At 38.5% G+C, this 19,215-nt stretch overlaps 1 protein-coding gene across 2 annotated transcripts in view; it reads right to left on the reverse strand.

Annotated features, from left to right (window-relative positions):
* Positions 1 to 1,080: 1,080 nt before the first annotated feature.
* Positions 1,081 to 19,215, reverse strand: part of LRFN2 (leucine rich repeat and fibronectin type III domain containing 2) — a 151,183-nt gene continuing 133,048 nt past the window's right edge. For both annotated transcript variants that reach the window (XM_039697898.1, XM_039697897.1), the window contains one exon: positions 1,081 to 2,394. In XM_039697898.1, the coding sequence (XP_039553832.1) occupies positions 1,476 to 2,394 (919 nt within the window). In that variant the 3' untranslated portion in view covers positions 1,081 to 1,475. The remainder of the gene's footprint in view (positions 2,395 to 19,215) is intronic.

The raw sequence follows: 19,215 nt of genomic DNA on the forward strand, positions 1-19,215 counted from the left end.
AGCAATGCTCACCAACAACCAATTTGAGAATCCGTTTACAAACCCTGAAGATCTCCTGTTATAAGTATCTTCCTGAGGATGAGAGACAGGAGAATAGGGGTGCACCAGACTGGGGAAGGGCTTTATGTAATGCAGGGGATACATGGGACACCCCCGCCTCTGTGATACCCAAATTTTACTCAGCTTCTGTTGAGTAATTTGAAATATAACCAATCCCCTGAAATACACAAAAACTTAATTTTTCTGATGTTACTGATACAGTCAAGACACACAAGTCATGTTGACTGTACAGACAAAGAGTTTTTGTTACAGTAGGGTGCAAGTCTGTAATTTTACTGGAGTGAGAGCATATTTAAGATGAACTGACCCCTACCAGAAGCCACTGCTATCCATAATGTGGAGGGCTCCCAGGAGCTACTTTTCTTTCCCCTTTCTTTATCCTTTACTAGGATATGCTGATAACTATTTTCCCCATCTTTGATAGCAACATCCCTACAGATATCAATATCTGCTGCAATCTGTCTTGAGCATTGACAGGGAGAGGTTATGAAGGAGATGGAAGAAAGAGGATGATTTTTTAAAAATTTGTCCCTAGATTTAATTTTTCCTAGGACAAAAAAGGATGGTATTAGAAGTGGGTTATACAGTACATCAGATATTTGAGCTTTGTACATATCCTCCTTTCCATCTGGGGAATTTGATGAGGCTGAAAACAAAACCAAAATATGCATGGAAACATATCTTGGGTTGTGGGAAAAAAAGCAACTCAAAAGCAGTAAAAAATCAAAACAGAAGAGAAGTAATTAAATACCAACTAAAAGTCCATTCAACAACAAATATTGTTTGCCCAAATGTCACAGTTAAGAGATTATGCTAAACAATCTACTCTGATCTGCCCCTCTGGGTGCCCTGCCTGCACTTTTGAGAAAATTCCTTGGAATGCCAACCAGATAGATCCTAGCACCAGTCATATCCACAGAAGTGTATTTCTGTGGTTAAAAAAGAAGAAAAAAAAAAAAAAAGGTGCCATTAAAAGAAAAAAAAAAAAAAAGGTGCCATTAAAAGAAAAAAAACAAAACCCAAACAAAAAGAAAGAAAGAAAGAAAGAAACTAAAAAGAAACATTGTAAAATTAAATTTCTGCTGTTAAAATCTTTTTCATCCTCCTTGTTTAATCTTGTGTGAAGGATCACCAGGAGTCTGAGTAACTTTTGGAAAGCAATGCTAAATACATCTAGCAAATTCCTTGAAACATTCACGCATGGTTTAGCTGGGGCCAGACAGGAATGGTACCATATGTGCCTATTCACATTTCATGACCCTCTTTCTCTTTTGCTTTTCCTGTAACTTGCTTGCCTATCTTTTTGGCCAGTACAACAGAAAATGTTTCCTCCCCTCTCCTTCCAATTGCACGGCCCTGAAGCAAACCACTTTATAACACATGAGGGGAGAAGAGAAAGGGTGAGACACTGATATTTACACCGTGCTTTCCATTACCCACTCTGAGCTCCCAAAAGTCCCTTTGGCCCCTGTTAGGTCATTGTCATCATACTGCAAAAGCATGCCGTTGACCGAGAGGCTTCTCTTTGTCCAAATGTTTGTTATCTTTTTTGGGTAGGTGCAACACTGAGATGTGGCAAAGTCCCCCATGTCAAAAGAATGGCTACGTTTAGTTTTGCCCTCCAGAGGCAACATGAGGAAGCTGCGGAGTTTGGACTCTGTCTGGCCCAGCAGTGGCTCTTTGTCCGAGTGGCGGGCCACCGTGGAAGTTCTGGAGTCTGTCATTTCCTCCTTTTTCTGACATTTCAGTTCCAGGGAGGCAAAAGCTCCCATTAGCCGGTCAATATTGTGTTTTGACCGGGAAGGAGGCCTCCATTTACTGGACAATGTGCCCTGTTCACTTTGGAGGCTGTAGTTGTCACAGTCACGGCTATTTGCGGAGCTGGAGGAAGAGGAGATGCTGCTCCGCGCAGACTGACAGTTAAATTCCATAAGTTCATTTCTCACCACCACTTTGGGATTGACCTGGGGCAAGACTCCGTTCTGAACTGGTTGTGCTCCATTTGTCTGTGAGTAGACGTTGCTGACATTTGACATCTTGCCCTGGGAATTGTTGCAGACCTTATAGCGGACCATGAGAATTACAATGAATACCAACAGGGTTGCCACAATGATGCCTCCAATGATTAGAATCATGGTCCCACCCAGGAACTGACTGTGCATCGACTGGCACTGAGGGTAGTCTTCTTTGGTGAAGAACTGGGCACATCCCACAATATTGGTGGCAGTAAGGGTTGTGGCCGTGTCATCCCACATTGCCAGGACACAGAGGTCATAGCCTGTTCCAGAAACAAGGTTGGTTACAACAAAGGCCTTGTTTGTAGCTGGTATCATCCTTGAAATAAAAAAAAAAAAAAAAAAGAGAAAAAAAAGGAAAAGAAAAAGAAAGAATTGGTTATTCTTGACACAAAGGTAAAAGAAAGAACAGCAATTAGAACAATGTGATATTAACTGTTCTGAGTACTGGCAGAGAGGAGCCATAAAATTCAGTCATTCCAGCTTCCCAACTCCTGAGGATTCAACATCTCAGCATTCAGTAACACTCAAGTTTTGAGGGCCATCTCTCAACTGTGCAGTACAGGGAATAAGAAAATTCAGACCAAACTAAACTGAGGATTCTTTTTTTCCTCACTTGCATCTGTCCTAATCTGAAATATATCCAAACTTGAACAAATAACTCAGAATAAAAGCATACAAAGAGCAGTTCTTTCTGAGTATGCAAATGACCCTTGTGCTTGCTGAGTCTCAACGTGGCAGTTGTCACATCACTTCACAGGTGCCTGAACATTTACTGTATAACATCAGCAGGTTACTTACCTTGTGAAGGCAAGGGCTACACTCAGTTTTCTCACTGACTGCGAATGAAAGGCAGGCAACCATTTCTCTCTTTTTCTACACTCTCCCACTTACTTTCCTCATCCTCCTACTCCCCACTGTGGGAAATATGTCCTAAAAATGCAGCTACCATCATCATCTTTGCCAAAAATTTATCACTGCAACCACCTTCCCTTGTGTGAGTGAAAAAGGAATACTGGCAGTGGCAGTATGGGCTGTGGAGGAGGAGAGGTAGGAAGATATAAGGATGGAAATAAGAAGGTTTCTTTAAAATAAAAAATTCTACTCATGTATAAATCCACTTCCAAAAACCAAATAGCTGGGCTGAAGCTGTACTCCAAGTTGGGACATTTATGGACGTTATTCTTTGCTGCCACAACACTTAAGCAGTCATTTGAATTCATGCAATATTAGAGCATCACTAGCATTCAAAATTAGCAGATGGGAATGAACATGGTCTACCCCCATTTCAAACCGGTGAAAATTGCAGCACATTAGTGAAACAGAGTGGAGAATCCCAGATTTGGTGCCTGGTGGGTAGCCAAGAATAACACCAAAGAGATACTCCATGCATGTTTCTCATTACTGCCACATTACAGGCTTGGGCAAGAGAAAAAAAGCTGAAATTAAAACACCCCATTATGACTTAGACCTGCAGGTCTTTTGCACAAGGGAGTCCTACAGACACTTAGAGCACACAGTGAGCTGGTGTGACTATTTGGGATGGTAAGGCCTGGGCACAGGAACGAGGCAGACTTCTTGTAGGAGCGCCAGGCTTCCTTAGCCTCACATCATTGCCACAGCCAGCACGAGCTGCAGCTCTGCAGAGCACCTTTTGTGCAGTGGGAGGGAACAGACCTGCACAGAGAAGCAGCAACGTCAAGGCACTGCAAAGATGATTTTCTGATCATCTTTGCATTTATGCATTCACGCCACTTACTCAACACTTCAGTGTGGCCACAGGCGAGGATGTGGCTCCTTTTTAAAAAGCAAACAAACACAGAAAAAAAAAATCTGTAAGGAAAAGAAATATTGGTGAGAGACACTTGGAATATAAACATCATCTGGCAGGTTTACTCAATGTTGTATTTGAAATTCTAGGCACATTTATCATCCTAATGTATCTGTTTGACACAGATATAGATGAGCTACTCAGAATGAGCTGAGAGGTCATAAAACAGCTCTCATGAAAGACTCCAGATACTGTTGCTAAAATGGTTCCAAAAGTGGAAATATTTGGTCTCAAGCTATTTCTAATTGTTCTGCTCTCCCATGGCTCTGTGAATAGAACACCTCTGTTCACAGCAGACTGCAGTTTTTTCAATTGTTCAAGGATATATGCACACACCAAGGACGATACATGGAATAACACAATGCTATTGATCATTAAACATTTGATTTTAAACCCTTGAATTGTTTCACCAATTGCTTCCTATCTCCTTCTGTAGTGCTATACTCCACTTTTCACCCCCACTCCCAGACCAAAACTTAAAAAAAAGTCTGCAGCTGTTAAGTCATTTCACTGTAAAACCTCATTACAAACAAGTTGCACTGTGTTCTAGTTTACACACCTTACAGCTTTGCACGTGTCTGGTGATCTTTGAATGTATGCTTTTTCACCACTTACACAACCCTTCAGTCTGGTCTCAGGTAAGGATGTGGCTCTTTTTAAAAAGCAAACAAACATACAAAAATAGAAATACAGTTGTTCAGCCCCACACATTTATGCCCAATTTCAGTGAACACTGATAGCCCAAATAATTTACAGCTTGCTTTCTTCAAACACACAAGCTTCTAATGAAATGTAACTGCCTAGAATATTTCAAGGACTGGCAGGTGGTGAATAGTGGCAAGAAGTGTATAGCCAATCAATTTTTGAATGTACAGAAGTGAGGCCATAACTAGTCCTAAAGCTTCGACAGGTTAACTGTGTTGAAATGTGCTATAATAAAAACCTCGTTTTAGCCTTAAAAAGGAACAGAGTAATTTCTAAATTCAATGAATCCTGGAAGCCACATCTGTAATAATATTGGGGCTAATAATGTGTTTTTAAGAGATTACAGTTGTAGTCCGAACTACAAAAAGCAATCAAGTCTCCATATACATCTAAAATAAAGAATTTTAGTTGTTTCTGCAAATAAACGTTAAATGCTCTTGTAAAATATTCAAATTATTCTGGTAAGGAACAGCTAAGCATAGGAATAAGCAAAAATTTCAGCAGTACTAGGAGTTAAGTAATTAATTTCAGACTTAGTTTTCTATCTTACAGTGAAGGCAATCTTGTTCTCTTAACCTTGCCAAATTTTTAGAGTATTTCGGCATGGCTCCATGCTTCGCTCTAACCTCCCCAAACATACTGCCAGTCAGATATGATGGATGACATCTCTTAGCGCTCCCCACATCTAAAATCAATGCAGACACATTTTCATTCTGGGATATTGATGACTCTTTTTTTGATTATCCCCAGCACAGGTAGCTGCAAGATGCCACTTCAGTCTTTGCTTTGCTGCCTAAGAGGGGGTGTCTGTTCATGGCTGCTCCATACGTGCACTGCTACCATGCCCTTAACTCTGGGACTCAACAGCACAGAGCTGCTGTAAACCTAAAAGGGGCCAGCAAAAGTGGGTCTAAGCAGAGATCTTGCAAGGCTTGTTCAGTCCACTCGTCACCTAAACACAGAAAGCTGGATTCAGATCACAAGGATCTGGTGCATTAGAGATCAAAAATACTTTTTAAAGTTGTTAGCTTCTGGAACTCAGAAGATCCTGGTGTTCACCTGCCAGCCCTCAGATATCAAACATACTTAACAGCTGTGGTATCTTGAAGCAACAAGCTTGATTGTCCACCTACTCTTCAGGGCAGGGTGACCTTGCAGAGATGCTTATCACAAAAGAGGAATAAAGATCTAAATTTGATATTAGCTTTTCTTCAGGAAAAAAACAAACAAGTGACAGTTGACTAAGTGCATGAGGAGATCAACTAACGAAAGACTTGCTTATAGATTATAGGTTATGAAAGGTTTTAATCTATCCAGTTTAAGGAGCCCTGGAGCAGTGAGGACTTGGAAAGCTAACAAACACATAAATTATGTCAAAGGGGAAAGTGTAAATTTAGTTCTGGCTAGGTCAAGACACAACTTGAAAATCTTATGGAAATCTCACTGTCCAGACATATAAAGCACAGTAATTTCTGCCTTTCTCATTTGGTTTATCCTCTTTGGAGTAGGAGGAGCAAGCAAATCTTTATATTCCTGCCAGGATTTTGTTATCTGATTCTTAATCTAGCTTCTGAATCCTATCTGAAGGTCAAAATATCCCAAGGAAAACTATTCATGTATTAACAAGGTTCTGACGTCTCCAAAAATCCTCCCTCTATAAGAAATGATATGAGGATAGGGGTCTTACAACTTCTTAATTTCCAGGAAAAAGCCCCCTTCTCTCATTCTTTGGTACAAGAGCTTTAGTTACTGGAAGAGAAGGAGACCTCTGGCTAGGATTAGGGCATGGCATAACTTTCTGAAATAGAACAACAGTAGACAGATGCTCCTTGGAGAGTTAATGTGGGATGAAGAGCTATGAAGCCATGAAGGTTTGCAGGGCTTTTTCAGACAATGCATTCCCTTCAATCCATGGAGATTTGTGTCTCATTTTGTGAAAGCACCAAAATGAGTCCATGAGACACTTTCGAAAAAAAGGGAAGGAGAGTGCTAGAACTCCTATTTGAAGTCAATCTTATTTTGTATCACCACTAAACTGTCCTTGTTATGTCCTTGTGGACACAACATACAGAAAGCAAGTAAATTTGTAATTATTCACTTTGATGTGTAGTGATATTAAGAAAATTAGAAAACAAATTAGTTAGAAATGCAGGGGAAAAAGGTTTGCTGCAGACTTCTGTCATAATCCCAGATGCAAGTGAGCACTGAAGCTTGCAGAGAGTGAACTGTGCTGAGAATTTAGGATAACTGAGTTTTATTCTTCCTTTATCAGCTTCCCTGATATCAGGCTCCACTTTATCAGTAACTCTCAGTTCCTGAGAAATCATTTTGCTGTACTGTAAGGCTCCTCATTTATAAAATGGGGATAATGCCAGCAATCTCCTTTCAAAAGAGGCCTGTAGTGTATCGGAGGAAATTAGTAGATATTGTGATTACACTGTAATATACAAATGGTTCTTTTCTTCTATGTAGCACTGGGGATTAGCAGAACTGAACTGCTGGTTAACAGTGTGGTTATGCAAAACAGACAAATTAGACAAAACCCAGATTAGGTTAATTGGCTAGGCAATTATCTTCCTTTATTCCATCAAAAGAGGGATATGATACTATCTAGTTTCAGTCTAAAACTGCTTTAATCACAGAACTTGCAGGGACCTTTCAATGCAATGCCTTTGGGAAGCTACTTGCAACTTCCAAGACTCAGTTCTATAGTAACTAGACTCTTTTCTTTTTTCTTTTCTTTTCTTTTCTTTTCTTTTCTTTTCTTTTCTTTTCTTTTCTTTTCTTTTCTTTTCTTTTCTTTTCTTTTCTTTTCTTTTCTTTTCTTTTCTTTTCTTTTCTTTTCTTTTCTTTTCTTTTCTTTTCTTTTCTTCCCTTTTCTTTTCTTCCCTTTTCTTTTCTTCCCTTTTCTTTTTCTTTTTCTTTTCCAGGACTATATACTACCTTTGCACAGTCTTTGTTTTATCATCTGGGTCTATATACTACCTGTATACAGTTTCTCCTTCTGAAATGAATGCTGGGACTTCAAAATCGAGTAATACTAATTTATTAAATCCTGTATCAGGAAAAGGTGAAAACAAAGTTAAAAAAGCTTAGTTTCTTGGGTGTGAATTTTGTAGGTGTTGTAGACTATACACTAATTATAGAGGAATTGCTAATTGATGGTGTCATTATGCACTATAATTTGCCATGAGAAGGGGAAAAGAAAGAGAAAGAGAGGTACAAGGGTGAAACGGCAATTGTTTTGCAAAATTATATTCCAGTTAGCTAGCACACTTTCCTATATAGTAAAGCCTTACTGTGAAAATACCAGTTTCACTGTGCTCTGCTAAACTTCCTCTTAGATAAAGTTGCTTTCACTTTAGTGCAAAATATTACTGTCAGAACTAGAAATCTGTCCAGAAAAGTAAAACACTGGAATATGAACAATTTTCATTTTCTAGGAAAAATTTAATGCCAAACATTATCCTTTTTTTCATTAATAAGTTTGTCCCCTACTTTAAGATATTTGTTGGGTTTTTTTTTTCTTCCTTCAGTCCAGTTTCATATGTTTTTATCTAGAGTTTAAAAAAAAAAAAAAGAAAAAAGAAAATATCCAGGTAATTTGCCATTGAGTGTTGTAAAAAGGGTCTGAGAGAGTCCAACATTTCAGGGAGAGTGTCCACCTCCAATCTCAGTAGGATAGAAGTAGGCTGGTAGAGAAAGGGGAGAGGGAAAGTATCAGCGGGGGCATACTGGTGAAAGATTGACTAAAAATCATATAAAAATGTGTAGATCTTTCAGCAAAGCCAAGACAATTGTAAAGATAGTGAAGTGAAAAGACCTCAGATGGTGGACAAAGATTAAGAAATCAGGAGAAAAAGGCAGAAAAAGATCAGAGGAAGACTAGAAGGATCTAAATTGAAGTGAAAATGTCACACATGATGTATTGCCTGGGAGCAAGAGCATGCAATTGACAAATTTGGGCTGCAGACTAAGCATTCTCCTTGGCTGACAACTTTTGTGATTTGCTTGAAAGTTTTATGGGATATGCTGGTGTAATTTTTTCTGTTTTTTATCCTAGAAAGCCTCCGTTTCTGTAGTGATGGAATGAAAATAGAATCTAAATCATTATTAAATATTAAGTAAGCTAACAATGGAAATTAATTTCTGACCCTCAGATTTCAAAAAAAAATCCTTGAATATGTGTCTTCAGATCATCCCAAGACCTCAGGAATTAAAAAAAACCCAAACAAACAAAGAAACAAACAAAAAAACCCCAAAAACCAAAAATAAACACCAAACAGGTAAAAAAGTAGCAAGTATATTTCTATGTGAGATCTCTCTTTTGGCACCTGATTCAAGATTTTTTAATTTAGAATCTGGGAAAGACAGAGACCTATTTTGACCTGCATCTTGGAAAAATGACAGTTTTATTTCTGGTGTCCTGGGAAAATAGATGTTTGTTAGTATTAGCAACAGGGTATAATTCCTCTGTCAGTCATGTCAACATAAGGAAATGTCAGATAATACCAGGAGGTAGCCAGACTTTTTCAGTAAACACTAAATCAACCCAGCATGAATAATTTCTTGCATTTTTATTTTATTAGTTTTGGGGGGGTTTTATGATATGCAATCATAATTTTGCCTTCAGATGGAACATTTATTATTAAACACAAATCCCTTCTTGCTTTTCTGAAACTTATCTTCTCATCACTCATTCATCCAGCTGCCCTTCAGAGAATCTCTCTTGTCAAATAAAACACATAGCACATATAATTTAATTATTATTTCCTAATTTGCTTAGGTTCTTTCCTACTCTTTTGGAAAAGTGGGGTTGGAGGTGGGGAAGAGAAGGTTGAGACAAAAGCAATTTATATGCCTGTCAGAAGATGATGAGCCAGAGAGATACTGATATTAAATATATGCATTGTGCTATAAGTGAAAGTAAAAAAAAAAAAAGACCAAACAACCCAAACTTTAAACTATTGGCTCAGAGAATATAAAAATGTTTAATAGGCTGCTGAATAATGTCTCCTGGGGTACTTTGGAGTAATTGATCAGGTGGCAGAGGAAAGCGTAGGCCTCTAGGGGACATTATTTCACAAGGCTGAGAAAGGGAAACCATGGTACAAGGTGTTCTGCTCCCCTCCATTGCCATTTCTCTCTTCCCTTTATAATTCTCAAAAAAATTATTGCGAACCACAGTCAGGCTCAGTGGGTGAAGCACTTGGATGAAGATTGCCAGAAACATCTTCTGATGCTTTGAATCAATGAAGGTGCTCACTTCAGCTGTTTAGGTGCAAGCTACTGCTCTGGGACAATCTCATATTGGTTCATGTTGGTATGACAACACAAAATTAGACTTTCAGGCTCCCTGATCTGTGTCATAATTTCTTTCATGTGGATGTGACAGAAGCAGACATTTGGGCTGCAGACACAAATTTAGTACCCTGAGTTTTCAATTTTATCTTTGTAGGGAAAGCATAAATACCCTAGGAAGCCTTGTCAGTACTAAAGATTAATCCAGTCACACCCAAGCTATTCAGCAGCACATAGAACACCTTTCACCTCATTATACTAACTGCCTCAGAAAAAAAATTCCTCACACTAATTCAAATCCAACTAAAACATATTTAAGCTCATTAGCAGAGTAATTGAAAGCCCACACAATATTTCTGCTAGTAAACGTGAAGATGAAGTATTTACGGAAACAATGCAGAAGCACACTAATGAATTCACTCTGTATCCACACGTAAATGTGGAGTTAGAAAGCTCTCATAATTCACAGCAATGTTTCAAAGAGCCAGCCAGAATATTTCAGATTATTCAACAGTATATAAAGCTAGCAACTGACAGTGGATGCAAGATACTACAACCACCCTCTTTCTTAAGATGGGGAAAGGTAAAAGTTTTCCATGAAAGGGATGTTCAAGTCATTAAGCACAATGTGGGACCTGAGACACACTTTTCCCAGGTTTTTATGGACAAATGGCTCATACACGTGGCAGAAGGGTCATGGTTATTCTCTCTGACTCAAGTAATTCAGAATTCTTTTTTGCAGTGTTAGACAGTTACATTAGAAAAGGTCATGCCTCCATACCAGCAGAGGTTACCAGAAGGAAGCAACGTTAGAAGTAATAAGCACATTAGAAACTCAAATGAAATTAATTTGGAAAAGGGAATCTGCTATTTTCCTGGCAGAACACAGCTGTCAGATTCAGCCATATGCTTTCCTTGAGGGTTACAAGTGGGGTTTCCCACTTATTTCCAGTGAAATCTGTGTAAATTGTAATGAAGGGATGCTATAGTGGTTAACAGACACCCACCTCCTTTTTCTGTGAGAGCTCATGTGAGCTGAGATGAACAGGACCCTCGGTGACTTTTGTCCCTGCTCGCAGCTCAGAGCACTCATGCCAGGTTGAAACTCACATGTGCTGTAGAAACTTGGTGTCCTACCACACAGGATAATTTTATGTCCAGAAGGTCGTGCCACAATGACAAAAACTCCAGGCACTGCCTGAAGTTATGTTTGCCCATATTTTGTAATTGGCTGGCCAAAGCAAACTTCAACATGCTGTTTCAAGTTCTTCTGTCAAAAAAAATCTTTGTGCACTGAGAAGTGTGGAGTCAGCTAACAGCTGACAAGACTATTCTAATTATTCCAACCAAAAGAAAGAATTTTGAAATGAAATGAAATGAAATGAAATGATGTGGGTATCAATATGTATGTGTATATACATATACATATTATATATTACACTGTGTATACACTGATATATTAGTTTGTACAGAAGAGTGTCAGCATTAGTTTAAGGCATAATTTATGCATTATTTAAAAAGTTTAAACACATATCATTCAAGTGTTTACCTGCCTCAGTGATTGAACTTATTGTGGATATTCTCAAGAGATAAGGAATGGTTATCTACCAGAATGTCACTTATCTCTCTTATCATAAAGGTTGAAAAAATAGTTTAATTCCCAGGGGAGAGAAAGGGAGAACTGCATTTCCCAATTCTAAAAAAAATGAACTAAAGGAATATCTACCAACTCACCAAAGACACAGACATAGCTTACCTATGTTTAGAGAACCTCTCTGGCAAACCCTCTACCCAATTAGCAAACATTGGAAATACCTTTTACTCTGTAAAAGGGATACAGAAGAATTGTTTGCTTCTTGTAAACTGAGGAAACTTTTTCAAAAATGTATAAGCAAAGTAATCATCAAGCTTCTAGATTCTGAGCTGGAAGAGAGAAAAAATATTTTGTAACAAAATTTTCCATGAAGTATGTACAAGGTAAAGAAAAGAAGAATGATCCAAGGTGATTTCTGCAGTAACATTCAGGAATTTTTTTTCATATGCAGAATGAGAACAAGGGGTGCAAAAATCACTAATGGACAGAAAATATTGCCTCCTAAGTGAGAAAACAAAAAAAGAAAACAGTAAACAAAAAAAAAGAGAAAAGAGTAACATAGATATGTAATGAAGGCATTTTTTAAAGCAGAGGTCTTACATTTTTGTCATTTTCTGGGTATTGCACATAAAGCAAAGGAAAAGGAAGGCTAGAAAGACATGGAGATATTGAATTTTAGAATGCTCTGCTAAGGGATAGCAGACAGTTACATCCTTTCAGTTTGTGCTACCAAAATCAGACAAAAGCATTGCTCACCAGCCAGAGACACCCTGCTTCTTTCAAAGCTGAGCCTGGACTGAAAGTGTACTGCATGTAGAGTGACAAAATACTTACTGAAAAGGAAAGTAAAACACATCCAGCAAAAAAACAAGTTTTAGTTTATAATGACCCCAGGAGAAAGAAAATGAGAAGTCAGTTATAGCTTCAAATAGTGCTTGATTTTATTGTCTAGAAATATGTTTTATCATTTAGCAATATATTTCTCTGATAAAGGATCTTAGATAAGTGCCACAGATTTCTGGTACATGAACAAAATTTAGCAAAAAGTAGTTACTATTTATTTACTATTTATTTACATTTTACCAACTCTCCACAATTAGGAGTCTAAAAGCAGACTTCTAGCAGCCTAGTAAATAACAGCAGTCCAGAATCCAGGCTATACATCCCATTAGTGAACTCATTGGAAAGAGGAAATCTTGAGCAGTGTTATTTAGATTTTCCTCTCTTCCAGCTATCAGCTATATACTTTGCAAATATATATTTGGCCATCCTAAAATTAGTTCTCACTTTCAGAAAGTATGCACAATATTTTTAAGTACCAGAAAAGGAAAGAAAGCCTACTCTTTAACAAAGTTGCATATTAAATGAGTTCATAAATAGAGGACTATTCAAATTTTGCATCTCCATTTCATTTAAGAGAACCCCAATTTTTCTCTTTAGGTTTGGTGGTGTAACATTTAGAAGAGAGCAGACTTTCGTCTTATGTTTCAGCTTCACCAATTGATTAAAATTTTACCTGGCTCCTGAGATTTACCCACATACAGCTTAAATTTCTGAATATGGTTTTAAGATCAAATAGATTCAGACAGTGAGCAGGTGATCAAGAAGTTAATTTGTTTACACAAAATCCCCAAATACAATAAATGGTAAGTACAGCGTCAAGTCTGTTGGTACAGCCACATCCAGAGCTGCTAGGTTTATTATTCCTTTACTGTGATTAATTGCTCGTCATCATTCCTGAAGGTTTCTGCAGGCATGGATATTTCATTGTTTACCAGGAGAACAAAAGTTTTTACTTGTTATAGGCATCCATATGAGGTCATTACAGACAATGAAAAGCAACTTATGAATAATTTTACTGAAAAACTATAAATTCTGTGGAATAACATGTAAGAGTGCTCTGTACTGTTGAAAGGGAAATGAAAGAATGGATTTTTCTTTATCTTTGCTTGAAAAACTTTCAAAGAGTAATGAAGGAAGAGACTGACAGATTGCTCTTCTTTGGAGAGCTTCAAGGGTAAAGACTGAAAAACTCAAATTTTTCATTCTGTAAAATCTTCTCTGAGCTTTCCTGCTGTAACTCCAGATAGCAAATAAGTACAACATGCAAAAACTGCCCTAAAAAGGAGAGTGGAATAAAACTCAAATCAAATGCACAAAGGTACTAAATGCACAATTTTTTGTGTGCTTGAAGAATACAGAATCATTAGTCACCTCTACTATCAGACAAGGGAATGCTGTCCTCATCCTGTCAAAATGAGCAGTAGTAGAAATTTGCCAAACGTTCGTTGATATTTAGGAACAAAAAGGTTGAGCTGAACATTGATTCATTACACCAAGCAGCATCAAAACCTCAGTGTGATCCCTTCAGAAAGACTAAAAAGTCAAAAGTCAGACTCATTCCTAGAAAAGAAGCACAGTAAATACTTTTAAAAATCACTACATAGAAATACAAGATTTCAGGCTTCTTTGGAGAGCACAGCCAGCGCTGCATTGTACGGTGTATTAGTTTGTCATGAGTATAGTAATCAACATTTGACTCAAGTTTTCTAATACCCAATGTAAACCTAAAGAGGAAACTTAAGTATGATCCTCTGTAACTACTGTATGGACTGGGAATTTTCTTATATCTTCAGTGATTAAAGAACAAATTATATTACCCTTGGGAAAACATTTTCCCTTCTTTTGTTGATAAATGGTTACCTTAGAAGTACCAGAGTGCAGCTCAGAGCATATGAAAATGAGAATAAGGAAATTTTACTCTCTTATGAAGTACTGCAAAGTTGTGCTTCATTAGCAGAACTGCTGATTTTGGCTTGTCTGCAGTGGGCTGGGTTAGAGGCTGTCCTAAACTTGCTTCTGTATCACTTGATACACAGCTAGTGGGTTCTGAGTTCACTTCTCTAAATATTGTTTCAGTCCTCTTCCTAGGTCACACCCAGACAGTGCCAATCCTGTGACATATGGAATTAGGACAGGCAGAACCACCAGTCTGTGGCAGGACTCCAGCAAGACACAGTACTTGTCTTTGACATGAAGAGAGAATAAGGGCCAGATGATCATCTTGATTGATGAGATGGCCTTTCTTACTTTTTTTGCTGGGGAAGTTAGCTGACTTTGTAGAGGTTTCAATCTTAGAAATTTAATTTCCTTCCTTATTTCTCTCTCACACCAAAATGACAGAAGGCCAGTCACCCACAGAAGAAATGAAGATGCAAACCTGCTGAACAGCAGCTCTGACTTACAAGATGGGAGGATGTAGCCTGTATCCAACTGCCTGACAAAGGAACCCCCCCATTTCCCTCATATACCTAATAAAAGAAACAAAGTGGGAATGGTCTAATAAGATCTGTCTTTGGTCCTGAAAATCTGCTTAGGAGCTGGCTTTGTTTCCACAGTGGCTGGAGCCATCTCAAGCAGAACACACTCATGTTTCATCCCTTGTGCCTCTCTCAGGAGACAGTAGAGATGTAAAAAATCTTGTGTCCAAGTGTCTGAAGGGTTTTTCATTCACTTTAAGATTGCTTTCAAACCCGACACTTAGGGTGTAGTCCTTTCCCTGCTATGTTCTCTCTGTCTTTGCAGGTGTGCATTTGTACCATTCCCCCATGTTCAATGAAACTTTTATTGATATTTTATATTGATGCTATTGATATTTACCCTACTGTGACAATGCCAAAAATCATTGTGATAGTGCCAAAAATCATTACTTGGTTGTTGGAAAGGGCTATATTCACAGATGTAGTGGAGATAACTGTGGCACTGCAGAAAACTTCTATGAGCTATTGGCTTTTACAAAACTTTCAGAATTTACTGTCTAATATGCCTCACAGACAGACTAAAATTAACTTACCTCAGATAACAGAAACTCCAGACAGAGCCAATGATTCCTCACAGTGCATATGTTTTTCTCTTGCACAATAACCTGACTGTAAGCTACAAGTCAAAAATTACTCTGATCCTAAATTCATGTGGCTATGCACCTAATGAAGATAAAACTCTGACTCACAGTGATTAAATTTCAATGAAATATTGAAGAATGCTTAACTGACTTCAATACTTCAGCAGTAGAAAAGAATTTATTCTGTCATGACTAAAATTCATAACCATGTTTCAGAAAATGAGTAGATATTTAATGACCATGCTGGCAACATTTTGCAGTTCCACAGAAAAGGTGAATGAACAGAAAAGTTTCTATAAACACCAGCATAATTTCTCACTCCATAGTGCAAATATATGGTAACCTGCCACAGATTTCACTCAGGTCTTTTTTCCTCATGTGCACTCTGGGTTTGTTGGCAAATACTGGCCTCTTTATTCTCTAAAGTGTCCCAGAACTTTTGTAGTCATATTTCTGGTTCCACTGCTATGTGGATATTTTTTTTACCTTGCTATGAAATGAATCACTCCACCCTCCCTCCAGCACGAAGACAAATGTGACTGCTGCTCCTGAACATATGGTAGAGCCTAAAAAAAGGGTTATCTTGTAGGAGTGTATCTGTATGCATCACTTATCACACCGTCCCCAACGGAGAATTTAAGAGATGATAGCTTCTCTTTTTCTTTCTCAAACTGCTCATGTTCAGCGTTTCTCTGTCTACTGCTTTCCAACACACTCATGATTCCTCGAGAGAGGAAAGCCCACTCCAGTACAACTGGCCTTTTACATATTGCTCAGCAAGCTTAGATTTGCTCTGCTTTCAGGGACAAGTTTTATAAGGGTCAAAAGCAAACATACAGAAGTTTTCCTCCTTTTTGTGTTCATAATTTCTGTGTGACATTATGGAACACTTACTTGTCTCTGAAGAGAACAACCTGTAATCATATGAAGAGACAGATTTTCGAAGTTACAAATTTCTACGCTGCTCTCAGTTCGAGAGAGAAGGTGTTAGCATAATATTTTATCCCAAAGCAATCTTCTCAGATTACAAAGTCTGTCTCCCTCAAGAAGCTGTGGACATCTTCAGAGCAACCCATGTGATGACAGGAAAGAGTAATTTTTCTGTGAACATTCACTAGTGTCAGGAAAATACTTTGAGGATTTCAGAAAGCTTTAACCAGTATTCAAAAGTATTTAACTAGAGTAGTCTCTAATGTAAATGCTTTCTATAACTCAAGAGACAGCTACCATGAATCGAAGGAAAAACTGGCTCCATTTTTGTCTATAAGAAAATCCTATACAGGTGGAGATGGCTCCTCCAATGGTTTTGGCCAAAATAGATTTAAAGCTTGGTAGAGAAATGGCTGCTGTACTTGCCAACAGAAAAGTTTAAGTATATGGGTCAATATGACCATAAAGAAAATGCAGAAAAAATGCAAAGGCATCAGCATTTCCATCTTGTTTTAAATATGGGTCAATATGACCATAAAAGAAAATGCAGAAAAAATGCAAAGGCATCAGCATTTCCATCTTCTTTTAAATCGGAGTAGAGTCATGGGTATGTGCACAGGGCCCTAGTGAGCTCTCTGGTACTGACACTGCTCACCCACTCACAAGCACACTGTGTCTTAATAAATCCTTCAGTGATGACCAGCAATTGTTTTAAGGCTGAGTTTGTGCTCACTAAACCTGGCCTAATCTGTACCACTGCACTGAGCCTGTGATTATTTCTTAAAAGAAATCTCTTGCAATCTTTCACCCCTAGCCTTGCTGGCTTTGCAATGCTTGAGGCCTTCACACAGACATATCAAAACCAGCAGGAGGGCGACACTGATGAATGGCTGCAGGGACCACTGAGCATCCCAGACAGCAACACACCAAAAGACACATCTAGACCAAACCTCTTCCTCAATGAACCACAGCACAGAAGGCAGCCTGAAAGGCAGAGGCACTACGCTAAATATCCTTAGATGCAAGAGTCCAAGGGACTGGCTACTGAAGAACATCCCTACAGTGAAGCAAGAAAGAAGTATACGTTTTTATATTTTTTGGAGGTGGCTCCTCCAAAGGTTTTGGCCAAAATAGATTTAAAGCTTGGTAGAGAAATGGCTGCTGTACTTGCCAACAGAAAAGTTTAAGTATATGGGTCAATATGACCATAAAGAAAATGCAGAAAAAATGCAAAGGCATCAGCATTTCCATCTTGTTTTAAATCAGAGTACAGACATGGGTATGTGCACAGGGGCCCTAGTGAGCTCTTTGGTACTGACATTGCTCACCCAGTCACAAGCACACTGTGTCTTAATAAATCCTTCAGTGATGACCAGCAATTGTTTTAAGGCTGAGTTTGTGCTCACTAAACCTGGCCTAATCTGTACCACTGCACTGAGCCTGTGATTATTTCTTAAAAGAAATCTCTTGCAATCTTTCACCCCTAGCCTTGCTGGCTTTGCAATGCTTGAGGCCTTCACACAGACATATCAAAACCAGCAGGAGGGCGACACTGATGAATGGCTGCAGGGACCACTGAGCATCCCAGACAGCAACACACCAAAAGACACATCTAGACCAAACCTCTTCCTCAATGAACCACAGCACAGAAGGCAGCCTGAAGGGCAGAGGCACTACTCTAAATATCCTTAGATGCAAGAGTCCAAGGGACTGGCTACTGAAGAACATCCCTACAGTGAAGCAAGAAAGAAGTATACGTTTTTATATTTTTCCATCTCAGATGCAGCCTAATGTAAAGTGTTATAATATCCTCTTAGTTCAGTCAAGCACAAATGCTTTTTTTGCAAGCTGTATCTTGCTGAGATAAAATCAATTCACAAGACTTCAGTGGAACAAGATAGAAGACACTTTGTGGATCATAGCTTAATTGCTTACCCAGAGAATAAACAGGGATAGAGAAAGGCTTTGATACTGCCATATGCCTTCTGCACCTGTGGATACTACTTAAGGTTTGTCCTACCAGACTTCCAGACAGCCAGCAGTCTCAGAAATGGTCATTTCTGTGGTTTCCACCAGCCTTACTTTCAGCAACATTTAGGAAGGGCTGGTACTTGGAGACAAGTACTGACTGAAATCTTGACAGTCCCTGCCATGTCAGTTATAAAGGCTCTGCTTAGCTTTCAAGGAAGACAAGGCCATGTAGTACCTTTTTTTGATACAGTCTAAAAAGATCCATATGACTGCTGTGATGTGGCTGCCAGTTAAAGTAATGAGTGTTCACTCACAAAAGTTAAGGCAATTGAAACCTTAATGCATACAACTGTAACATTAGCTTATACAGAGATGTTCAGTGTTATTGAACCTGCTGCCTTCACCAGAAGACTTTGATTGACAGTTTGACTGCTTTTATGTTCTTGCCTTTGTGGGAAGGGGTGGTTCCCAAATGTTAATAGCAGTATGGGTAGTCATGATCATCTAGTCTGACTTTCTGTTCAGCAGAGTTCAACAAAGGCTGGGGACTTTATCCAGGGATTCTTCCACTGATCCACAGCACTGTGGTTTACTGGACACAGAGACTTAAAGATTTCTCAGGGGCTGAAAAGTTGTTGACTCTATGTCTGTCTACTTGTTCATACCACAACATCAAAATGTCACAGCTCATTTCCACTTTGAATGTATAGATTCTCACTCCAGCCTGAGAAAGACAAAAGAGTGGTTTACACATCTGAATACAAAGAAAAGACAACAAGCAATGAACAGACTTTGAGGCAGGATGGAGATATAGTCTATTTAAATCTGTTGAGAATTATTATAGTTCTGAAATTTACTTTTGGAAGAATCAGAGGATGATTTGAATTTCTGTGCTTGCAGAGAGGAG

The sequence above is a fragment of the Passer montanus genome, unplaced genomic scaffold, assembly GCF_014805655.1.
Source record: "Passer montanus isolate IOZ18808 unplaced genomic scaffold, ASM1480565v1 scaffold12, whole genome shotgun sequence".
Classification (NCBI taxonomy): Eukaryota; Metazoa; Chordata; class Aves; order Passeriformes; family Passeridae; genus Passer; species Passer montanus.